The sequence below is a fragment of the Seriola dumerili genome, unplaced genomic scaffold, assembly GCF_002260705.1.
Source record: "Seriola dumerili isolate Sdu_G_001 unplaced genomic scaffold, Sdu_1.0 BDQW01000040.1, whole genome shotgun sequence".
Lineage (NCBI taxonomy): Eukaryota > Metazoa > Chordata > Actinopteri > Carangiformes > Carangidae > Seriola > Seriola dumerili.
The window spans coordinates 4,544,996-4,568,594 of NW_019174295.1; the positions used below are offsets into that span (position 1 = coordinate 4,544,996).

The window sequence follows — 23,599 nt, forward strand, 5'->3', positions numbered from 1 at the left end:
AATTAGAGTTTGGTATTAGCCCAGTGGTTCCTAACCAGTGGATATATCTGATGGGTCATGAAGTGATTAATTAGGTAGTGAAGAAGAAAACAACGGTCTATCAATTTATAAATATTGTGTTTAATAAGCAACAATTACAATTACTCAATTTCACCATGATAATAAGTATTACTGATAGTTTCCAAGGATACATATTAAAGACAAACAAGAAATAAATTGCAACATACTACAATCAATTAATTAATCGAGAAAATAATTGCCGCATTAGGTGATAATGAAAATAATTGTTGTAGTTGTAGCCCAAACATTCCAAACATTTGTAACACTACACTACATTACATTATCTGCCCTAAATGAACTTATTGTAGGTTGCAGGATCTATGGGTTGGAAAGTGAAAACATTTCTCCATTGTTAAATATTGTGATTAATCAGAGAAAATATCTAAAGCAACTTGTGTTGATTTTTTTCGTGGTCTTCTGTTTTATTTTATTATTTTATTTTATTTTATTTCATTTCATTTTATTTTATTTTATTTTATTTTATTTTATAGATAACATTTAAGGATGAATTATTTGGAAACAGCCATCAAACGATCTTACGTTAATTAATCTATTGAGGTATGGTCACTATGGTAACGAAGCTTTTGTTCCTACGTCACTACCGGCAAGATTCAGGACGCCAGGAAGAACAGAGCGTGCGCCTCTCGATGAATGAAACTAAACGGCAAACTTCATTCATTCATTCAACTCTTCGACGAAATTTGACAGTGTTAACCAAGCGTTACGCGTTAGCTTGCTTGACCAGGTAAGGATACGCAAACCATATAGCTTTGTAAGCTAATGTTAGCTAGTTGCACTGGTTACCGCTCGTGTTTACATTGCTGCTAGTCAGTGTTAGCCATCTCATGCTAAAAATATCAACATCAGGGACTGTCAAAGTGTCTGCACTGATTAGGTGGCATTTGGCCATTGTGTCTGGAAATAGGCAGTCAAAACAACACATGCTTAACAACGGTGATGTCATGTTTTGCTCTCTGTTTCATTATTAGCTACTTTCTGTGTTTCCTGACACCTCTCCTGTTACTTTACCTATCCCCCTCTCTTTGCAAGGTGTACGTGTGCATGTTTGTTACTGTAGCTTGGAATATTTGCTTGAAAGTGTGTGCACTTGTCTGTGCGTGTGCATACCCAACTCCAGCTGCAGCCGAGTGTGTGTGTATGTGTGTGAAGAGCCCGTGTGAGCCATGTCAGTGTCAGTGATCATAAAGTGGGGAGGTCAGGAGTACTCCATCAGTTCTCTGTCTGAGGAGGACACTGTGATGGACCTGAAACAGTCCATTAAGACCTTGACTGGGGTGCTGCCCGAAAGACAGAAACTACTGGGACTCAAGGTCAAAGGTGAGAGGGCGTCATCGATCACACCCGAGGAGCTTGTGTAAATTATGCCATATGATATCCAAACCAGGTGGACAAGAAATCAGGACGCTATTTCCCTTGTATCATTGCGTTATTTTTATCTTTTGTATATGTAAGAAATATTTCTCGTGAGAGAAATATAACACTGAACAAATAAATCCATCCCTACATTTCCCTAGGCTTTGGCTATGTGAATCCACATTCATAATCAGCTGATGTTTTATATGTACAAACATGTCCATTTCTCAGTCTGCTTGAATGTCAATTTTCTCCACCTGTCTGTAGTCTATAAATTATTTCTATTTTAATTATAGAATATGTTGGGGGTCAAGCTAAATGAACCTCTATGTTCTCTCTCCCTTCTTTCACTCTCTTTTATCCCTGCCCCCCAGGTAAACCTGCAGAGGATGAGGTGAAACTGGGCTCTCTGAAGCTGAAGCCTAACACCAAGATCATGATGATGGGTACCAGAGAGGAGAGCCTGGTAGGTGGCAGGATGACAAAGAAATGAACTGATTCCAAAAATATCCGATTGACTGGCTAAGTGCCTGAGTGACTGGCTAATTTGCAGTTCTACCAAACATGATAGCTATTGAAAGACTAACTGATAATGTTATTGAAGAGTGCCACTAACTAGCTTGTCAAATGTTCAATAAGTGGTTGTTGAGGCAATGATGCTGCTAGCTGTTGACTACATTGATGTCATTTATGTGGGCTTACATGACACATAGCCATTTGGATGGTCTAGTCTCTGACATCTTAAGTCTAAACAATTGCTTATTCATGGGATTGACTCGAATGTTCCCTTGACTGGTACACGTGTTTTGTTTTGTGAAGGAAGAGGTTTTAGCCCCTCCCCCAGAGAATGATGACGTGGTCAATGATTTTGACATCGAGGAGGAGGTCATTGAAGTGGAGAACAGGTTAGATTTTTTTTTTCTGTGTCTGTGGATGTAGAGAAGAAAGATGAAATTTGTGAGAGGGTGTATGGGAATGTATCTTTGTCTGTCTGAGAAAACAATGTCGATGCCTTTAGAGAGGAGAACCTGGCTAAAATTGCCCGCAGAGTGAAAGACTACAAGGTGGAGGAGATGAATCCTCCAAGAGAAGGCAAAAGGCTTCTGGTACTGGATGTGGACTACACGCTGTTTGGTGAGTTACTGTGGCACCAACATTTGTCTGTTTAAGAATCTGACCGGGACACGACTGTTTTACTTAAGCAGCACACAATGTAACATTTTGCCTGCATACTTTATCTCCACTGTTTTTTCTCTTCATCTCTTCGGGTCGACCGACTGATGTAAAATTTTGACAGATTGACATATAATCTGTATTTTGCAGATCCCCGCCACAATGGTTGTTGAAATCACAGGATGACTGGCATAATAGAAATTCATCACTGTTCATCAGGTGATGAGTTGCTACTTTGAATTGGACACTGTGCATTTGATGTCTGCGTCCTGTGTGTGTTTAGATCACAAGTCGTGTGCAGAGACGGGTCAGGAGCTGATGAGACCATACCTTCACGAGTTTCTGACATCAGCCTACGAGGACTATGACATTGTCATCTGGTGTATGTCTCTTCTCTTCTCTTCTTATTTACATCGTTTTTTAGAATAATTTTTTGTTTATTGGGCAGTTTACACTAGTGCATCTTAACTAACTGCTAAGTACATATCTTGTGGCCATTAGTTGTTCTAATTCGCTTGTCCACTGATACACAGCAGTTTCTGCCTGTGGCTTGTACATCTTACATATGTACTTTTTCACTTTAGCTGCTACAAGTATGAAGTGGATTGATGCCAAAATGAAAGTAAGTATTCTATTTGTTGTTTCACTGGTTCTCTCGCTGCACTGTACAATTGTTTGCCAAAAGGTGGCAGTGTTAACCCATTTAACCTACAGTGTTTGGGTTTAGAGAGGAACACAGAATAACACTACTGTGCGGGTGTGTGTGTGTGTGTGTGTGTGTGTGTGTGTGTGTGTGTGTGTAGGAGCTTGGAGTGACAGACAACCCCAACTACAAGATTACGTTCATGTTGGACAGTGCAGCCATGATCACAGTGCACACCCCTAAGAGAGGGGTCGTAGAGGTTGGTACACGCACATCTGCTGTGGTTACACACATTACTGATATAAACAAATGTTTCACAGCAGAAAGAAAGTGTTTATTTCTAGATTTAGTTGTTTACCTTTTGGATTAGGAATTGAGCCTTTATCTGTGTTAGATTTGATACAGCCTTTCATCTCTCCATGATGTGAGTGAGGACAAAACTAGGGAACAGGGGAAATGGGGTGACTTGTAATAACAGTATGAGGATGTATGTGGCACCATGTTTGCCAAGCAACTCTGTCGGTGCTGAGGGCCGACTCCTGCGTAAGGTGAAGAGTGACATGTGTGTTGCATGCTTCACCTATTTGTTTATGTTCTGGAGAGAACATTAGGGTGAAGTGCTAGTGGTGACGGATCAGTTTGAGAAAGGGCCAGACACACATGCACACACACAGGAATAACATTTCTCACCATGGAGTTTTTGTCTGATGATTGATGGCTCTGTTCCAGGTGAAACCCTTGGGTGTGATATGGGGGAAGTATGGAGAGTTTTACAACAGGAAGAACACCATTATGTTTGATGACATCGGACGAAACTTCCTCATGAACCCACAGAACGGACTGAAGGTAGGCGGCCAACGTCATCATTACCATTTTGACCCTATCCTCTCTCATCATCATTGTCATTGTTACATAACATATTTTGCCAGAACTTATTTTTTTGTGTGTTTGTATATTAGATCCGCCCCTTCATGAAGGCCCATCTTAACAGGGAGAAGGACAGGGAGCTATATAAACTAGCTCAATACCTCAAAGAAATCGCCAAGCTTGAGGACTTCACTGGTCTCAACCACAAACACTGGGAGAGGTTGGCACACATACGCTAAACAGTCATATGAACAACTGTTTGCAGCAGCTGTTAGAACCATATATAAGAAATTAATAAGTAAATCAACATAAATTCACAAGAATATGTCTGAAATATGTACTGAACGTGTGTGTGTTTCTCTGTGTGTGTGTGTGTGTGTGTAGGTACCTATCCAAGAGGCAGCACCACTGAAGAGGGACTACATCCGCGACAAGGACTTGGGCTGGATGCCACCATCTCTTAAACCAGTTCTCACACACATACACACAAACTTGGATATTACAAGTCCTTCATTTCAAACCTTACTACAAATCCTACACTAATCCTGCAGCTGCCAACACTCAAAAGCTCAGGACTGAGATGGGCTTCCCAACTGATATATTTGCATGCTATCTGTCTCTCCCGGAACTTGATGGGCTTTTTTTTCTCCAAATGTTGTTTGCATTTACGACAATAACGATGGCAGTGATTGCGTGGTAACCGTAGAGTGTACCCATGTGGGTTAAAAAGCTACTCATAGGTTCAATCAGGTGTTTAAAACACATCTCGAAGTCCACAGTTAAATGGTACGTGAAAATACTTGAGATCTTTTTCAAATAGGAACACGTTGCTGTGGCTTTCTAGGAAGTTGAGCTGTTACGGATGGTATATGCTGAAGCGACTGAGATTCTCTATTGAAAAGCCAATAAGCCAAGTAAGAATTGAATGGGAAATTCAACAAGAAGACTGCATATACCCCCAATATAGGCAATATCAAATATGATTTTCACTCCAACAAGTCTGGTAAGTCCATTTTTTAAAAATTGTGGTGAAGAATTAAAGTGAAACACTGGAATGGCAGGACGTGATGAGAGCAATGATCAAAATCCAAGTCCATGAGCATCAGACTGATGCCTGTAACCTACACAATTTGATGTGTCATAAAGAGAGATCAAGCAAATATTTCATCAAAACAATTGACTGCCGTGCACGTTTTGATGGAAAACATCTGCCGTTTGCTGTTACTTGTATGGAGAGGTCAGTGGACACAAGCCAAGGACGTCGTACATGCACATAATGTGCACATAGATGGTCAAAGTTTACAATGGTTAAGTTTGTTTGAGTATTTGCCCAGAAATGTTTTTGTGTCCTGGCTCTGCTGCACTGCTGGACGCACACACTCATCCATGTAAGGGATGGGTTCTATTTTGTTTGTTTTTTCATGAAAATGTTATTAGTGTGTTTTGTTTAGAGCTTTTACTGAACTGAACAAAGTGAGGATGAGGGATGATGATGGGACAGAAACTGACAGCACAAAACATGCATTTAGTGTTTGTTTTTGTTTTGTTTTTTTGTAGCTTCTGGAATTAATGTGTCTGCACTCATTGTCAACACTTATTTGAAGTCATGGATGAAGAAGGGGAAGTGTCTGGGGGAGGATAATGAAACAAGTTCCCCTTTCCCTGGGAACATTAGGGGTGTGATTTTTTTCAGATGATGTCTGGTTTACAGCTCTCTTGGACATTCTCTTTTTCATTTCTTGAGATCTGCCTTTTTATGTGTTCCCCCATCACATCCCAGACATCCTGGCTGTAAATACGACAATAAACTTTTTTTTTTGTACCTAAACTGTCTGTAGTGTTCATTCAAAATGAGTAATCACAGAATATTTCATTACAATAAATTACCACCGTTATTCAAATAAATGTGAGAAAATGACAGGAAAGTGCAGTAAATTATCATGTTCATCAATTTATTATTAAAAGTTAAATATGTTTTTGAAGAGTTACAAAAAGCATAAAGGAATCATATAAAAATAATTGGTTTAACAAAATACTTTAGGTCCCTAGATGAACCTAGAATAAATGAACAATAAATACTGTACATTCAATCACAAAGCACAGCACCTGTTTGTGTGGTTTGCTCTAAAAAATGTATGAAAAGTAAAAAAAAAAAAAAGAGATTTAGAAAAAGGTTTTTGTCTATCCTTATTTTCTTATGGCTGCAGTCCAGGGGAACAGCTAGCAGTGCACGTCCTGTTTGTTCACTCTGGAGACAGGACAGGTTGAAATGAAACAGTGAGGATTTGGATAAAATATAAATGGTAACAAACCCGGTTAAAAACATTTCATGATCAAAGTAATATACTTACGTGCATTGGCTCCAGTGGCTCCATGGCCCGCTGGTGTACTTGTCCTGAGCTCGCACACAGAAAACATACTTCTTGGCTTTGACTGTAACCTCATACTTGGTGTCGTCAGTGATGCTATGCTGCAGAGGAGAGAAAAAGCATTGTGGTTAAAGTGGAAGTCAGCAACTGAATTTTTACTGCAGCGAAGAGTAACTCGAGTCTGGTATAAATCATGCATGTATTGATTACCATTATGTGCACATCGCTGTTACAGGAATGTCCGTGGTTGACCAACTTGACCTGGAACTGCAGGCCAAAGAAGGTACCGGGGGTCTCCCACGTGTCAGGGTAGCTCCAGCTGAACACTTTCCCCTCACTGATGCGCAGGTGAGAGAGTTTTTCTGGCCTCACTAAAACAGGGTGAGGAGGGAGAGGAATGAGGGTGAAAAATGGAGGGAAAAGGAAATGGGGGGAGGACAAGACAGAAAGGATTAAAGGTGGATGAATGAAAATATTGTCACATAATCACATAAGTATTATTACATTCCAACAGCTACCTATAAACAAATCATGACACATGTTGCCGAAACCTCTTTGTGACACAGACATTGAAGTACTGTACAAACACCTACCAATCTCTCTCAGGTAGAAAACCTTTGTGTAGGACTCGAGGCGAGAGTAGCTGTGTATGTAAACGGTGAGGGAGATGCGTTGTTGTTCCTCTCTGTATGGGCAGGTGGCGTAATCACAGTGAACCCCTGATCCATCAGCGTTCAGCTCACATGGTATCTTTTCCAGATGACTGCAGACAAAGACGGAGTGGTTGGTGCAATACTATCTACAGCAGGAGAACATTGTAATCTTCGCTTTATAAATGAAATGTTCCATATATATTTCAGCATCGGGGGGCTCCTTTGTGAATGAGATACCAGATACCCTGGCTGGTTGTAGATGATGCATGCTGATCTATACTCCTGATTAAAATGAGGAGGATGAGTTGAGTGTTTTTTTGTTTTGTTTTTGTCCTCACCGTTCTGCCTTCACCAGGAGCACAGCAGCGTTGGATCTGGATTGTGTTCTTGTCCAGGTGCAGTCGAAGGCACCTTTATAGTTTGATGCGGAACAGTGGATGTAACCTGGGGGAACAGAAACTCTGTTAGAGCTCTAGAGTCCCTCCCTCTCTTTGTGTTTAATTTTCCTGTTAACAATTCATGTCTCTCTTTTCTCTGTTTCAGAGCACTTTCTTTTGAAGATCCCATTATTTAAACATCAATAAATCATTGCGAGACCAATTTTAGGACATTAATATAATTGCTGCGAACACAGCCTGACAGCTGAGGAGAAGATTGCCGGTTTCATACTAGCCTCTTCACTGTATATAGATTTTTGTTCCTTCAAATTAGCCACAAAAAACATTGACTTAAGGCACAAAACCGGAGAGAGGGGATGATGTTTTTTCAGAACAATGACTGCTAACGCTTTCGGAGCTTTCACAGGTTGTTGCATTTTGTAAAAGGTGGCAAAAGGCCTCAAAAAAAAACTTGAATAGTTTTGTCAATAAAGCAGAAAAGAAAAAGCTTTGACCTATAAGAAAATCCTTTTGGAGACTAGAAGCAACAGGGTTGGAGTCTTTTTGAGAATCACTATAGCACCAACAATATGATGATGGATGTGAAGCCTGCCCAGTGTGTTTATGCTACAGCAATTATATTCAAGTATCACCACACCATACTGTGCCGTCTTACTTTCTTTGCTGTCTCTCCATTTTAATGTTCTTTTTTTCCTTCCTTGTTCTTGGATTCATGCTGCTGTATCATAATTATTTTCTTCTATTCGGTTCTCTGGTCCTCCCTATCTCTTTACGTGTGCCCCACTGTCTGTTATCTTTTGAGTGTTGCCTCCTTTTGGGCCACAGACCTCCACCTCTGCCTATTTCTGCCCATCTTATCTCCCTCTCACACCATCTTTCTTGTCTCAGGCATTCAGCGACATCTATCCCATGTCTGTTCCAGTGAAATACCTTTTGCTAAGTTGAGTAACACAACAAATCTTTATCTCTCTCAGTATGAATGTACCCTCTGTGTAATTTTCCCTCCTGCCTCGCTCTCTGCATCTACCTTATCTTACCTTCTTCGGGGGATTTTTCCTCCAGTATGACTGTCCTGTTATCTGGGTCCAGTTGGACCAGGATCACAGTATGGTTGAGGTACTCTCCGTTGGGGCTGAGGTGACAAGTGTAGTTTCCTCCGTTCATCTCTTCCACCAGAACCTTGATCTGGTTCCCCTGCAGAGGTGGGTTAAGCTCCATTCCTGAGACAAGGACATGAGTCAATGAAGCAGCAAAGTCAGTGATTCAAAGTGTCACAAATGTTACTTTTGAATAAAAATACATTTGTTTTTTAAAGATTAATCATATAGTATGGTATTGTATGGTATCATATCATACTTAGCATACTGGCACAGGTACTGTTATAAGCACCAGTTGTAGTAGATCTAGTATCTATAATAATAGTATCAGTTGAATTACCATTTTTCTTCCAAGTCACAGGCTGATTTTGATAAGCTTCTCCACAGGTCAGAGGAACATACACCATGCTGCCCTGACCATAAGGCACCCTCAGGACCAGAACTAGTTGAATCATAGGCAAAAAAAACAAAACACAGATATACACACAGTCAGGCTTGAATCAACATTTACTTCATGTGAGGTGAGGAGAAAAATGGCAATGAAGCTGAATAGTCAGTAGAGAAAGGAGGAGTTACCAACCATTATCCATTAGAGTCTCTATGTTTTCTTGGTGGCTGTCCGTGTTGGCACTGCACAGTGCAGCATACAGGACCATGAGGAGCAATGAACTCATCTGGAAGAAGGACTACAAGTTAGTATAGTACAGGGACTAAGACATAACTTATAATTAATTTATAACCATGTCTTAATTTGGGGCACCTACATAAAAAGAGGAAGGTATATTCAGTTAAACCTTGACTGTTCTGCTGAATTTATTATCCTATACGGATGAAGTTCTCCAATGAGCATAAATATGATAACAAATAAGGATTTTCACCAGCCGGTTAATTTGTTATCCAACCATAACAAGGGTACATGTTGTCTAAAAAGATACAAGTGAAGTCTTAATTTGAAAATTAACTAGTAACTAAAGTCATATAATATTTTCCCTGAAATGTCGTAGAGTGAAAGAATACAGTCTCCCAACAATATCATTTTTGGCTTATCACCCCTTAAAATAAAGTAGACTAAAGTCTATTCGTGACCCCCTGTTTCATTTGTATATGTCTAAATGTTTGCGACCAGTTCAACCATGGATTGTTGTTTTTTCTTTTATTGGAATATATTTTTAGGATGCTGAACAAAAATTTGCCAGTAATTTGTAAAAAAAAAAAAAAACTGAACTTTGTGTGGCAAAAAGATTTATCTGCTTTAGTCTCATGACCCCTCAGGTCCCCTTCAGTGGCTCCCAATCCCCAGACTGGGGTTTAAGTACTTGAGTAAAAGTGATTCCAAAGATGCTTTAATGTGCTCCAACTGAATGAGAAAATCATCTTCTAATTCAGTTGTGTTGAAGTTATAAATATTTTTTTATATCAACAATATGTCACTTTCTTTCAAGAAAGCCTAACTTTATAAAAGTTTGAAGCTAATGTCAGAAACAGGTGTTACTTTTGATATAAATACACACCAAATAAATTGTTGTAGAGAAAAAAAAGAGCAAAGAAAAAAACCGGATGAATAACAGAAAATGAGTGTGAGCATGGTAGATCTTACCTTGACAAGTGGATTTGATCCAAAATTCTCACTGCTGATGAAAGCTGATCTGATCGTCACGCCAGAGAAGTGAGATGTGTTCGGCTTGTCTGCTTGTACTCAGCATGCTGCGGCTGTATTTATGCACGGCAGTTAAAAAAATCCCAACATGAAGTGGAACTCCCGTGTGTGTGTGTGTGTGTGTGTGTGTGTGTTACCACCTGAGAATTCAAGGGCTGATGACAAAAGACACGAGGACAATATAAAATGAATCATTAATAAATGTGAGGAACAGATTGATGTGGTTTTTCACCTGATTCTCAGTCATCTTTTATTGGTCTTGATTTACTCAGTCATGAGCAAGATGACAAAAGTTGAGGACAAAAGTGTTATTCACATTTGACTATATTCCATTGTGACATAGCGTGTGTGTGATTGTGCAGCCACAATGTGTGGGAAGTCAGGATAACAAAAGAGACAGAAACCTCTGGGAAAGGGAACTGGATATGTGTTTGCATATGACAGTGTGTGATGGTGCATTTCTGGAAACTCAACAGGTACCCTAGAAAATGGTCATGACAGTTATCAGGAAAAAGTACAAGAAAGTAAAAGTGTCAATGTTGACACCTCTATGGAAGTGGAAAAGAGAATAAAGTTGTCAGTATGAAATGAAAGGGAAAGAATCACATTGAAGGCTCTTTGAATTCGTTTTGTGAACATCTTTGAGCATACAGTAAAATCGTGTAAATAACAATTTTGGGAAGTTACCTGTCGAGTAATATGATTTATGGAGGAGTTTCCATCATTCACTCTGCTCTTATATATATAACGTTAACATTTAACTACACCACTGTAGGTCTGCCTGTCATGACATTAGGCCATTTCCTGTAAGTACACCTCAAATGTAATTATAGTTATAGAGTTTTCATTTCATTCAACATTGCTATGTATGTACAGGTGGAAAAAGGTAATAGATGAGTATTGCTCAAGGCTGGTGTACTACTCAACTCAACATACTCACCTTTGTATTGAATCATATTTCCACTCACTTTATTACCATACACTTGTCCCAAACTGGAAACTTGACAAAAAAGAAAACCCTACCACACATTTGAAATTCACACAATGCTGTAATACAAGATATTTTCCTATTTTTTGACATTTGCTGTGCGTGTCCGAGCAGTGAAAATGAAATGTTGAGATTGTAACTGCAAGCAGGTGTCATATTCAGAGGTATTTCCAAAAAACAAGCCACTAACCTGTTTCAGATTAATACCTCACTGACCATATACCGTATCCACTTCCCTTCTGCCTGACACACAACATTACTGGTGACATTTTTTTTTTACCATCAATGTGGGTCATTAACTCGCCTTCTTCCTCTACATTCAAACTCAAGAGCTTAGTTTACACACGTCTGCGTGGATGGATAGATAGCTCGTTCGCGGGCGGACAAGTTCCTCATTCCATCACTGGCTGAATGACACCGCACTTCTTTTCAAACGCAACTCTCACAATGGCTTCTTCTCTCGAGAAGGCCTCTTTACATCATAGTGTTTTTTTCAAGAAATTTTCCCTGTTCCGTGTGGCTGGGATGAGCAGCTTTAAAAGAAGGAAGTTGTAATAAGGAAAGGAGGAAATCAAAAGGAAAAGGGAAGCTGTTCTTTTATACAGTATATTTCCTGTTAGAGAAGGAGCTCAACCGCTAAATCAGCTGTGATGTTATAAATGACAAATATTAGCTTATTGTTGTTGTATCAGTATTGGCCAATATATCATAGCTGGGATTTTAAGGGAATAATTTGATATTTATTCACTTTCTTTCAAGTAAAAAGAGTGAAAAGAGAAGATTGAAACCACTCGTGTCCAGTGTTGGGCAGTGAAGCATTACTTTACACGTTACAGTAATGTATTATGATTTCGTGATATATAAATAAAATTGAATCGATCTGATTATGGTTTTTTTAGTAAAAAGAAGACATGAAAATGTTCAAAACAAACAAGTAGACAAGGATCAAGGAATAGAAACAATGATCAATTTTAATTAAAAACATTCTATTTTTAATCAAAATATGTAACTGTGTTTCTGACGTCCATCCTTTTGCCACATGAAGTGTGGTTGTGTCTCGATCATATATGAACATCCACGCACACGCGCGCACATTTATTCACACCAACTCACACACACACAAACACACACAGGCCGACTACTTAACGTTTATTACATGATTACTCTGATTGTTCTGTGAAGCAGAGTGAAATAAAATATCTAATCCAGTCACGCACCCTGTCTGCAACCTCTTGTCAAGAGGGAGGGCACCTCTGTTTGCTAACTAGACATACCAAATAGAATACCTTTTTACAGCTGTTAGCATACTGACTTAATCCACAGGTGAAGAAGTGATGATTGATGATTTGATTCACACATTATTAAGAGTAACTGCCTGAATAACTGTCATGATTGTTAAACTATCTGAATTAAAAATGTCCTTACTGAAAATGTATATGTATAACCCTGTAGCCTCATAAACAGAATTCTGTTGACCCAGCTTTGCCAGAGAGCAGAACTTGAATGGAAAGTGAAACACAGAAACATTGGAACATCAGTGTTGCTAAGAAAACCCTTTGAGCCATCTGACAAAGTTCTCTTTTTGTTGTTTGGTTTCCATAGGAACAGTTAAAAAGACTTCAAAAAGGTCAAAATTTTAACGTGTAAAACCAAAAGGAGTCTTTTCTCAATTCAAGAGTCCTTTTGCTCCAGCAGACAGCCAACGTCTGCCCAAACAGAGCCCTTCTCAGCAAAAACAACAGACTGAGAAGATAAGAGAAGAGAAGAAGAAAGAAGAGAAGAGAAGAAGAAAGTAGAGAAGAGAAGAGAAGAGAAGAAGAGTGCAAACCAAAAGAGAAAAGTCAACTTCTATTCTTTTTTTCTCCCTCGTTATCCTCCTCCTTTTATACTGCCAGCCCACCTCCAGGCTGTCAGGTTGGGGTAGTTAGTTCTCCACTGGTGTGGGCTCCTGGGGCAATGCAGCCACTCCTTCCACTGCCACTGACCCAGACGCCTCTGGTATATGTCCTGCTGTAGTTACTGGCTCTGGCGGTGGCGGCTGGCTGAGGATGACCTGCACTACATAGTCCCTGGAGATGTTGAGTTGGTCCAAGCGCAGTCTGTCTGTCAGTGGCCGACCTGAGAAAAACCAGCGCTGGGTTGTGGCAGGCACGCCCTCCTGACTTTGTAGACGACGCTTCATCATGCCCACCGTGTCCGTGGAGCGGACCGCCAGCCGGAGGTCGCGACCCGTGGAGAGCCGCAGCCGGAGCTGGCACTCCCCTCCTGAGTCGGGGTCACTGGCGCTGCCCGTTGACGGGTCTGCAGCCCCAGAGTCCGGATCTGAACCGTCAGGCTCATCAGAGCGCTCTTCAATCATGTTGACGGGAGGAGAGAGGCAGTAGACCGGCAGCTGGTATCGATTCCCCAGTTCATCGTAACATTCAGTCAGAGCTCCTGGAAGAAAGGAAACCAGTGTTAACGCTTTTTATCCCCCTCATTTAAAAAAGGTCCCATATTTCACACTTCTCCAGTCTTTCATTTAAAATGTTGATCCATAAGAAGATAGATTTGTGGTTTTAAACACCAAAAACCATCTCGGTGTCATTTTACATGTCCTCTCTCAGGCTTCTTCCTGGAGCTCCAGTAACAACAGTTCAGAGAGCCAATCAGAAGAGAGGAGGCTCTGAGCCTTTCTCACACTGAGAGTGTGGTGGGCCACAGGTCACTAGTCTCAGAGAAACAAGTCTATTTTAACCCAGTTAACTAAATCATTTATTTCACAGCAAAAAAGCTAAACATTGTCAGTTTACAGGATTCAACCGGCTGTAATGATCTACTGTACTTATCATGGCTGTATGAACACACTTTTTTTACGCAGGTATACAGTGTATACTCAGTTATTAACCATCATCTGAAGCAGGTTACGGCTAACATTAACCCACATATCAATATAAACAAAACAATGTGTACACATCTTTATGGTGAATACGCTAGATTAGTTTTAGTTTTTAGCTTTTAACTGGGAAGTTCCAATAAAAGCAATAAACAAAAGGGAACATTTTATCATCCCTCTACCTCACCCTTCAAATGACTGTTCTGGGTGAGTCAGTTTCTGGGTTAGTTTTGGGGTAGAACTTTTTTTTTTTTTTTTTTTTTTTTAAATCTGAGCCGGGTAACTTTTTGGCACTTTTATGTTGTATTGAAATAAATGTGTCCATTCATAAACGGAAGGTTAAAAACTCACATCATTTTTCCATCTAACAAAGCCAAGAACCAGTTCACATTTCACAGAATGAAGATGAAATGGAGAAATGAGAGTAGGACTCAACAGATAACAAGACCTGAGAGGGAAGACCATTGAGTGAAAGCAGGAGAGAAGGGAGTGTCCTGCGCCTGCTGGAGTACTACATTAAAAAACTGTGCTGATCCACTGTGATTCAGACAGTGAGAGTAAAGAGTTAGTGGAGAGAGCTGCAGTGAAGAGGTCAAATTATTCTGAAAACAGAAACTTGATACTGTGGTATTCGCAGGGGGGGGGACCCCAGGGGTCGTCAGGGGGATTTCAGACAGGTCCACTCGTATTATAATTCGTCTCGGCTTTTCATAACTGAACACAAAAAGTAATTGTACTGTGGTATAAGATGTCTTTATTTCAAGGATTACCTGCCTTACTTTTTTACCTTTAAGAGTATTCCAAAAAACAGCCTGTTTGTCCCTTAACAGTTTTGGGAAGACAGTAATGATGTTGCCCTTTATACATTTAAAACTAGAGCCAAATAATTAAAGACCAGGATCAAAAAAAGTCCACTTCTCCGGTGCTTTTTTGCTGTTTCATGACTTAAACTGAGAAACAAGCCACTTGAGAGAGAAGGTGGGTTTGTGGTACGAGGCGAGGCTGAGATGAGTCAGCAGAGGCCCACATGATGTTGCTCTTGATGACGGCTGCTGTGGTCAAGGTGAGAACGCTAAGGCCGCGCTGCGCCACAGGATATGGTCTACCAGAGCGAGCGCGAGAGGCAGAGAGCAAGCACTTCACTTACTCTGTGTCTAAAGCTGAACTGTGTAGTAACGCCGATGACAACAGCCCTCACCACAGTCCACTTGGTGTGAACTGAACTACATTAATTACTTCAAGCCCCATAACAACATACTTTACTGCGGATCGTGAGAAAGCTTTTAACAATATCTAGGAAAACTCTTTCAGCTTATGCAACCAAATAATTTACTGGCATACCAACACAGTGACACCACTGGGAAGCATGTTTTTAAAGTATTAAAGCTCTCTGCTGCTGCCAGGAACATAACTGAAATATCAACATGTTCAAGTAAAGCTGATGACTGAGATTCAACAGCCTCTGATACGGCTGACGTGTGTCGATATGTCAGCACACCCAACTGCAGAATTACAAATGCATTAAATCCCTTTCATGTAACAGAGAGATACCAGCAGAGACAGAGAGTTGAAAATGTGGAAGCTGTCATAGCTAACGTCTCAAAAGGCTGTTATAAATACAAGATAAATGTAAACACGGTTCACTGACAATGTATAAACATGATTTGGATATAAATCTCTTTGTCTGTAATTCTCACTTGCTTTTTTGTTTTTTTTCCTCTTCTCCATTTGGCTTTCACCTTGGTGTTTATGTTTCAGCTGCAGAATGCTAATGGATTCCAGGCGGTGCTAATGCTTTTGGTAGTGGACTTTCATTATAAATCAAGAGAAGAGTTCAGATTGAAAAACATCCCTGTGAGGAGGGATCAAACCTGCACCAAATTAAAGAGGTCAGATTTTTACCGAAGCGAGAAACACATTTGTTTACGTGAGCAATGCTTTCTTGCTTCAGTGCTGTTCTGCATGACCACCATAGAAGTAGTCTGTTGTTAATACAAAGATATCATGCGTACAAAGACGTGAATCGGCTTCACAGAGACACATTTGATGACCACGGATCAAGTTAGTCTCCAATCAAATTATATACAGTGAAAAAATGAGCCCATCAATTGATGCATCTGATGAAGAGAGTGAAAAATCTCCATTATGAACAAAGTGAGATTTTTAAAAAACCTTAAATACTCAGTTCTATTTCCTGAATGGCGACAGCGACGTCTCCACTATAAAATATGTTTTTTTATAGTAATGGAGTAACTACTGGTTGGATTGCCATTAATTTCTATTTTTATACAGTCAAAGTCTACGGACTTTGGTGATCCACGAGTTTCCATCCCGTTGCCATCAGTGTCCCCTTCAGGATGAATTGTAATGAAATGATGAAAATACAATCACCTTTTGCACAGCTGGAAACTGATCACCAGTTACACCGAGCTGCTTACATCTTTTTCATCCGCTAAGTGGTGGAGCGAAAGCGTGTATGTATTGTTCATGAAGAGTAATCAGGTGGAATGTTGAAAACAAAAAAGGGGGCGACAGAAAACCAAAACTAAGATCTGACACCAACCATTACCGTCACTCTTAAAGTCTTAAAAGGCAAAAGGGCGAAGCATTAGGTTGCGAGTGGTGAAAAGCGATTTGACTGCTCTTTGTACTTGGAGTGCCGGATGAGAGCAACGGTGACATCAGGTCTGGGGAATCTACAGCTGCAGCCCAGCGGGCTCTGATCTGACCTGGCCAAACTACTGAGAGGAATGGAGCACGGCAAGACACAGACAACGTTTACATGCAATAAAAAAAAACGGATCTGTTGGTAACTGTTCCTCCCAAATCTGATTCAGGTGAAGCAATTTTATATCTTTGAGACATTGAGATTTAGTGTGGCCCGCTAACTGAATACCCCCCAACCCCCCAGTTCCCTGCAGGGGAGTTCACCTGTGATAAAACGAAGGTTACCAGCCAGACCCTCAGAAATAATTTACTTCTAATAAACATGAAATGAATCATAATTCCAGTAAAGGTGCTGCTTACCACCGTGTTATTTATGGACATGAACATGTTTTATATCAGAGCAAGCCAGTCATTTCAGCTTGTTTCTTATTTATAATGAGACTTAGTGTTAAAATAGCTAATGACGTTTACTTTCACTAAAAGAAAAAAAAAAAATACACTTCTGGACTCTTACATGAAAGTCTGGAGAGACAGTGGAAACCGAAAATGCCACCATCTGGACAAAACACAACACCTTCCAAAACTCACAAAACATTTCAGCACAAAAAAGGTAACCCATCCTTTCCTCAGTTGAGGTAATATGACTCTGAGGTGAAATGAATAAGGAATAAAGAGAATGACGCACATCCACAAGCAGCTTATAATTACAGAGCGGAGTTGTTTGGCCTCCTGAATCTGAGCCATGTCAATTGTATTGATTTGTTCGATGTGAATTTTCTCGTGTGTTTTTTTTTTTAAAAGATGCCCTATCTTTGTTATACTTACGTGAATGATTACTTCTTTAAATCCTACTTTCAGAAGACCAAGGACACGCCCCTTTGCATTTATTATTTACCGGTTCCTTCTCTCAGGATGTTCCTTGTGATGGCCTAAGCTCTAATATGCGGTCACTGAGATACACTTAGAGGATCTTTAACTCCTTTTAACTGCAGGCTGAATTCTGTAGACGCTTGTAATTAGATCCATATTCACTAAAAAAGTCAATTATTGTGTAAGATAGCAAATAGAAGCCGCTCACTCAAACACAAATGAACAGTAATGTGTGTCACAGTTTACCTGTTTATGAAGCTCAACATTAGATGAAACTACAGAGTAAGTATAAGACACTTCCTGGAGAAGCTGTACTACAACCTTTAGCTTTCTTTATCAATGTACAGGCTGCTGTCTGGTGGCAGGAACATCTGTCATGACCTGGCAAAAATGTTATCTTATTGTGGTCTTGTAGGTCCATAGATGCGTTAGTTTCAAACTGATGTTTCTTTTTTGACAATAGATGATTGACAGCTCTCTCTTTCATCCAGATAAGCAAAATGAACCATTCATAAACGTACTTGAACTTGCTGCTTCATCATGGGGTTTGCTTCTACTTTTTGAGCTGGAGAGGCATGAAGGCTATTCTGAGACTGTGCACCAAAGTCTCTGAAAAACTTTGGCAAGAAACTGCCAGTTATGCATCATACGCTATTATATATCAAAAATGTTTTTCCAAAGATTTAATTGCCTGTTTTTTTTTTTTTTTAAATAAAAAAGGAACCGATTCTCATGAAAACGAACCCAAAAAAACAAAATCTACAATCCTGTAAAAAAAAACAAAAAAAACAAATTCTCTACAGCTGATTTCCTGAGTTTAGTTTCTCTAGGGATCTTGGAAAGAGGGAGTTGAAATTCCTGAGTTTGGTAATCATCAACTGTAATGTCCTCCACAAACCCAACCCCTCCACCCAACTGAAATTTCATGGAGATTACAAACAAACACTATCTGCTGCGTATACCACTGTGGAAATGTGTGTTACCGTGCGGCAGTGTGATGCTGGCTCCGTCAAGGATGGCCTGAGCCAGCAGGTGGTCATTGCTCTCAAAGGCGCTGGCCGCAGCCCGCAGCGCATCCCAGATCTCCTTCCGGCCCTCGAACGCTGGCGCCGTATCCCAGAACTCATCTCTCTTGCTGCGCAGCTGGCCCTCAGTCATCGGGTAGTCACTTTTCCATTTAGGCCGCTCTCTCTTCAGGGGCTGGTTACGCCCTAGAGCCACTGGGAAGGGAGGAAGGGAGAGATGGAGCGAAAAGAAAGACAGAGGAAGACAGGAGGGTGGATAAAGAAGACAAAAGCAGAGGGGAAAGTAGGTGAGGAAAAGATAACCAAAATAAGGAAATAACAAAAACAGAAACAAATAGTGGATGTAAGGAAGAGAAAGTAGCCAGACGGGGAATGGAAGATCACAGTCAATCAGAAAGAGAAGGTAGGGGAATTCACAGAGGATAAAAATGACGAGTAGGGATGGAGAGTAAAGGAGAAGGAGGGAATAAGAAGAGTTAGGATTTATCATCAGTCTTTCTCAAGTACAAAACTAAGTCCAAATGACAGATTAAACATGAGCCTACACCACACACACACACACACACACACACACACACACACACACACACACACACACACACACACACACACACACACACAGTGAGCAGAACTGAAGCTAGAAGTGTTATGTTACTAAGCCCAGTTAAAGGTTTAGCGTTATAGCTTCTAACATCTGCAGCAGAATGGCTGATGAACAACACCATCTGGATCACCACTGAAGGGGACGACAGGTACAGGACAGAGTATACACGTGTTTTGTGTACAGAATGTGTGTGTGTGTGTGTGTTTGCAACACAGAGAGAGAGAGAGAGAGAGAGAGAGAGAGAAAGAGAGAGAAGAGGAGAGACAAGGATGATGGATCAAGGTGTTGCATTACACCTGCTGCTGGTGCACATGCACTGTGATGATCACATGGCAAAGTCTGATAACAACAACCAACCTTCAACTAGCTGTAGTAAGTAAGAACTCTAACGGATGGTTTATGCTCACTTTTATTTTCCTTATTTGTTTGTGTATAACCATAACTCACACTGTTACACACAAAGAGAGTGCTCTCTTTTCTTAAAAATATCTAATGAAGCCACCAGATTATGGCACTTAATTGAGGGACAGTGGATCAGTGGTACAGGATTAGATTTAAGATGCACGTGAGGGGAAATTCAGGTGTTGTAGCAGTAAACTCAAACAGATAAGAGCATATATAAACATAAATTAATGGATTTCATTTTTTACTCAAATGAAAACAGGTTATGCACATTAAAAATATTCTCAAAATCGTAACATGTAGAAACTGCATGCATGAATTCCTGTGTATAGGCTCTTATGTTATGGCTAACCTGACTGCTCAGCCATGTCTTCATACTCCTGCATACTTTCCAGCTCATGTGTCTGCCCATAATCTGTTTCAGTCTCAAGAAAATACATAGGGATAGGTGCGTGTAACAATTTTACAAAAAAATAACACCCTTGAAGTAGGTAGACCTGGTTATGACACCTGCTTTGGTGAAAGCAGATAAATTTACATGTCTTCAGGTCTAATTGCCTTGTCTCTTGTCAGCATCAAGCGAGATGTCAAGTACCAGGTGCTTGGATGCTTCTGTTTTAACACTGCATAGCCTCTTGTAGCGACACACTTCACAGATAAAGGGACCCCTGAAACCTGTTTATGTGACATCTAGACAGGTAGGAAGTCTGGGAGATAGTCAAGCAAGTCGTCAAAACATATTCAGAGGTAAAAAAGGTTGACATCAAAAAAGCCACACTATATCTCAGCCTCTCTAAGAGATCGGCCCCCAGCCCCACTCTGTCTCCCCATCTGTGATTAAAAATAACTCACTGGCCAGAAGCTGAACCCTTCCTCAGACCAGACAAACCAAGAAACTACACTGCAAAGTTGTCTACAGCATCTCATCTTAATAGAAATCTCTACAAAAAAAAATGGGCCTTGTGGTTAAGATGCATATTATCTAATTGCAATCCCCGGTTTAATTCTGTACTGGGACCTTTATGCAAACTGGAGCCATCTCTCTTTCCAAAATTGTCAGTGTCACCTCTGTAAACTACGTAATGAAGGTAACACTGTACCAGCCCACAAACAAAATGCAACTTGATTGTTTGAAAGCAGTCATCCAAGTTATTCTACACCAGAAAAGAACTGATGTACCCTTAAAAATAAGCATTTTATCATTATTTAATGCATTAATATTGAGTAACGTATTACTCAATACATGCACTACTGCTTATTGCTCAATAAACACGTCTTGTCATGTATTTATTCTGCTCTGCTCACAGTCGACGGACAACATGTTATTGCTCTCTGCGCTCAGGCCTTGTACACTAAACATAACCGCAGTCCAAGTTGCAGTATCAAACACACACTTCCTTTTACATAAAGCCGCAGCACCCCGTAAGTTTTGACACCCCCTCAACACTTTGCAGCACTAGAAATACTCCCAACATCGCTTATACATAACAAAATGTGATGGAAACACAAGCCAAACAGTACTCTCAAGTGCAGCTTGCATTACGCGAAGAATAACCTAAAAGCAGTCTCACAGTCCAGACCTAATTCAAATCAGACTCTCTCCTCTTTGCTTTCCCTTGCATGCCATCGCCGTCTGTGACCCATATTTGTTATGCAGAAAAGCTAGCAAGCTAACCAGGCTACGTTTTAGCCGGCTAGCTCAGTCAACACCAAAGAACAAAGGGAGGCAGCGTCGCACAGTAAATATTTCCCAGTTTGTAAAGTAGCGAGGAGACGAGGCATCATTTGTCGCTTCAAGGCCCGCTGTGTAGAGGGGGATACCCGGGAGGGCTGCCGAGTCTGTCTCCGGCTCTGTCTGGCTCGGATATAAGGGAAGGGAAGAAGACCTCCAGCCAGGACAACATGCAGAAAGCCTCGGGGAACCCCCCCCCTCCCCTCTTCCTATCCCCCCAAAAACCCAAGCTAGTAGGCATTAAAGACGTTGTTAAACCCTGCAAGTTACCTCCAGTGCCGTCCGAGTTCTCGTTTAAGCTGCCCGAGGAGTCGTGGTGGCTCCCGACACAGCCACCCATGGATGTTTCGGCAGAGCAGCCCGGGCTAGGTAGCTCTCACCCCCCGGCCCACAGCTAGAGCTACATCCACTAGCCCCCCTCCTCCCCCCCTCTCTCGTTTTTCTCTCTTCCCCCCTCCCCTTCCCTTCTTTCCTTCCTCCTCTCCCTCCCCCTCCGCCTCTCTCTCCCGTCCTCCCTTAGTTTCCTCCTTCCTTCCTTCCTTCCTCTCCTCTTCCTCTCAGCATTGGCGGGGCGCAGAAGGCATCATCATCTTCTTCATCTGTGTGGTTAAGGCGGAGGAAGAAAGAAGGACAGAGAGAGGCTCGCATCATGACAAGGTGACCGACAGAGGAACGAAGGAGTGAGAAAGAGAGAGAGAGGGGCAGAAAGGAGGAAGAGAGAACAAAGGAGAAGTGCACAGTACACAAAAAAGGATGCCATCTTCTTTGGGGAGGCACATGTTTGCTTTAGAGTTTGGACTCTGTTGATGATAATGTGTTGTGACAAAATGTGCCGGTACGGTTTTGTGTTCAGAGAAGCAGTTTGCTGTCCTGAAGAAGACACATCAAGTTATCCCTGTATTCTTGAATTTCAAGGGAGCCCTCCTGCTGTCCTGATGGGCCCTGTCATCCAGCATTTGATGGCCTGGGTCATCTTTTCTATTCTATTCTATTCTATTCTATTCTATTCTATTCTCCCTTGCTTAGTTGGGCTTCCGGGTGTTAGACTATCAGTAGTTTTTGATGTTTCAAAGCGTACACAGCATAGGCAGAGCACATTTCACAAGATAAAAGCCAAGAGTGAAATGTTACATTTTTTTCTTTTCTTTTCTTTTCTTTTCTTTTCTTTTCTTTTCTTTTCTTTTCTTTTCTTTTCTTTTCTGGTCTAGTCTCATCTGATCTAGTCTATTATATGATGATATATTATATGTGATAGACATGTGGTTATTGTGCTATCTATTCCTTTCTTTTCTATTCTATTCTATTCTCTCTTGCATTTTATTGATTTTAATTTCAATGGTTTTAAGGTGCAACACAGGTTTGTCAGATTTAACACCTATTTTCTAATTTTCACTTCTTTTATGTTCAACAGTTGTACAATGTGTTGTAATCTTCACTTCTCTTCTCTTCTCTTCTCCTCCTGTCATGCTGTAGCAGTTATACTCTCTTTATTTCTGCATCCGAATGCTGCAATGTTACACCAGATGAGCACACTCCTGCCTGGTCACTATCTTTAGGACTGTCCTAAAGAGACTTGAGTGTAATTTGACACACTGACACACACACACCGATACACACACACACACACACACACACACACACACACACACACACACAACAGCAACGGGATAGCGAGGGTAAATTTACAACAAAGCTGTCTGGAATTACAATAATTTCCCATTGCTTGGAACTGAAAGAAAGAAGACACATTTATGTAGGAGAAACCCTTTTCTGACTGTCTGCATGACGTAGTATGATGTAACAAGTTACTGAGAATACACTTGACATGTTGCTGCGTATCTGTGATCAAGGTCACAGCAGGAGATTCAGCAGAATCCTCAGTCCTGCCTTATAAATATATATATATATATACAGTATATATATATATACTGTATATATGTGAACTCCTATTCAGGATGCAAATGATTGAATGTTTCCTTTTATCAGACTACTAGACTTAGCGCTGTTTGTTCACTGTAGCATTGTTAGAGGCCCCAGCAGGCTGTGAAATATTACCCACACAGACTGACTGAAGGCAAGAATAGGCTATTGACTAAACACACGTGGAAAGTGTGACGAGTTCATTTGAGAGAACTATAGTGACCT

General features: G+C 40.7%; 3 protein-coding genes across 3 annotated transcripts; 1 reads left to right on the forward strand and 2 right to left on the reverse strand.

The window, feature by feature from the left end:
- The first annotated feature begins 688 nt into the window (after positions 1-688).
- Positions 689-5,935, forward strand: ublcp1 (ubiquitin like domain containing CTD phosphatase 1). Its single transcript, XM_022738874.1, has 11 exons — positions 689-805; positions 1,111-1,398; positions 1,809-1,900; positions 2,254-2,339; positions 2,453-2,568; positions 2,891-2,989; positions 3,192-3,229; positions 3,411-3,509; positions 3,980-4,096; positions 4,210-4,337; positions 4,502-5,935. The coding sequence occupies exons 2-11, from the start codon at positions 1,245-1,247 to the stop codon at positions 4,527-4,529; spliced, it is 957 nt and encodes a 318-aa protein (XP_022594595.1). The 5' UTR covers positions 689-805; positions 1,111-1,244; the 3' UTR covers positions 4,530-5,935.
- Positions 5,936-6,260: 325 nt separating this feature from the next.
- LOC111217197 (interleukin-12 subunit beta-like) lies at positions 6,261-10,320 on the reverse strand. Its single transcript, XM_022738960.1, has 9 exons — positions 10,232-10,320; positions 9,215-9,308; positions 8,975-9,076; positions 8,575-8,757; positions 7,478-7,583; positions 7,080-7,249; positions 6,697-6,857; positions 6,469-6,587; positions 6,261-6,365 (listed from the first exon to the last, which is right to left on the reverse strand). Exons 2-9 carry the CDS (start codon positions 9,306-9,308, stop codon positions 6,338-6,340), a joined length of 963 nt encoding a protein of 320 aa, XP_022594681.1. The 5' UTR covers positions 10,232-10,320; the 3' UTR covers positions 6,261-6,337.
- Positions 10,321-12,224: 1,904 nt separating this feature from the next.
- Positions 12,225-21,847, reverse strand: LOC111217248 (ubiquitin domain-containing protein 2-like). Its single transcript, XM_022739028.1, has 3 exons — positions 21,725-21,847; positions 18,675-18,911; positions 12,225-13,715 (listed from the first exon to the last, which is right to left on the reverse strand). The coding sequence occupies exons 1-3, from the start codon at positions 21,792-21,794 to the stop codon at positions 13,204-13,206; spliced, it is 819 nt and encodes a 272-aa protein (XP_022594749.1). The 5' UTR covers positions 21,795-21,847; the 3' UTR covers positions 12,225-13,203.
- Between the last annotated feature and the right edge of the window lie 1,752 nt (positions 21,848-23,599).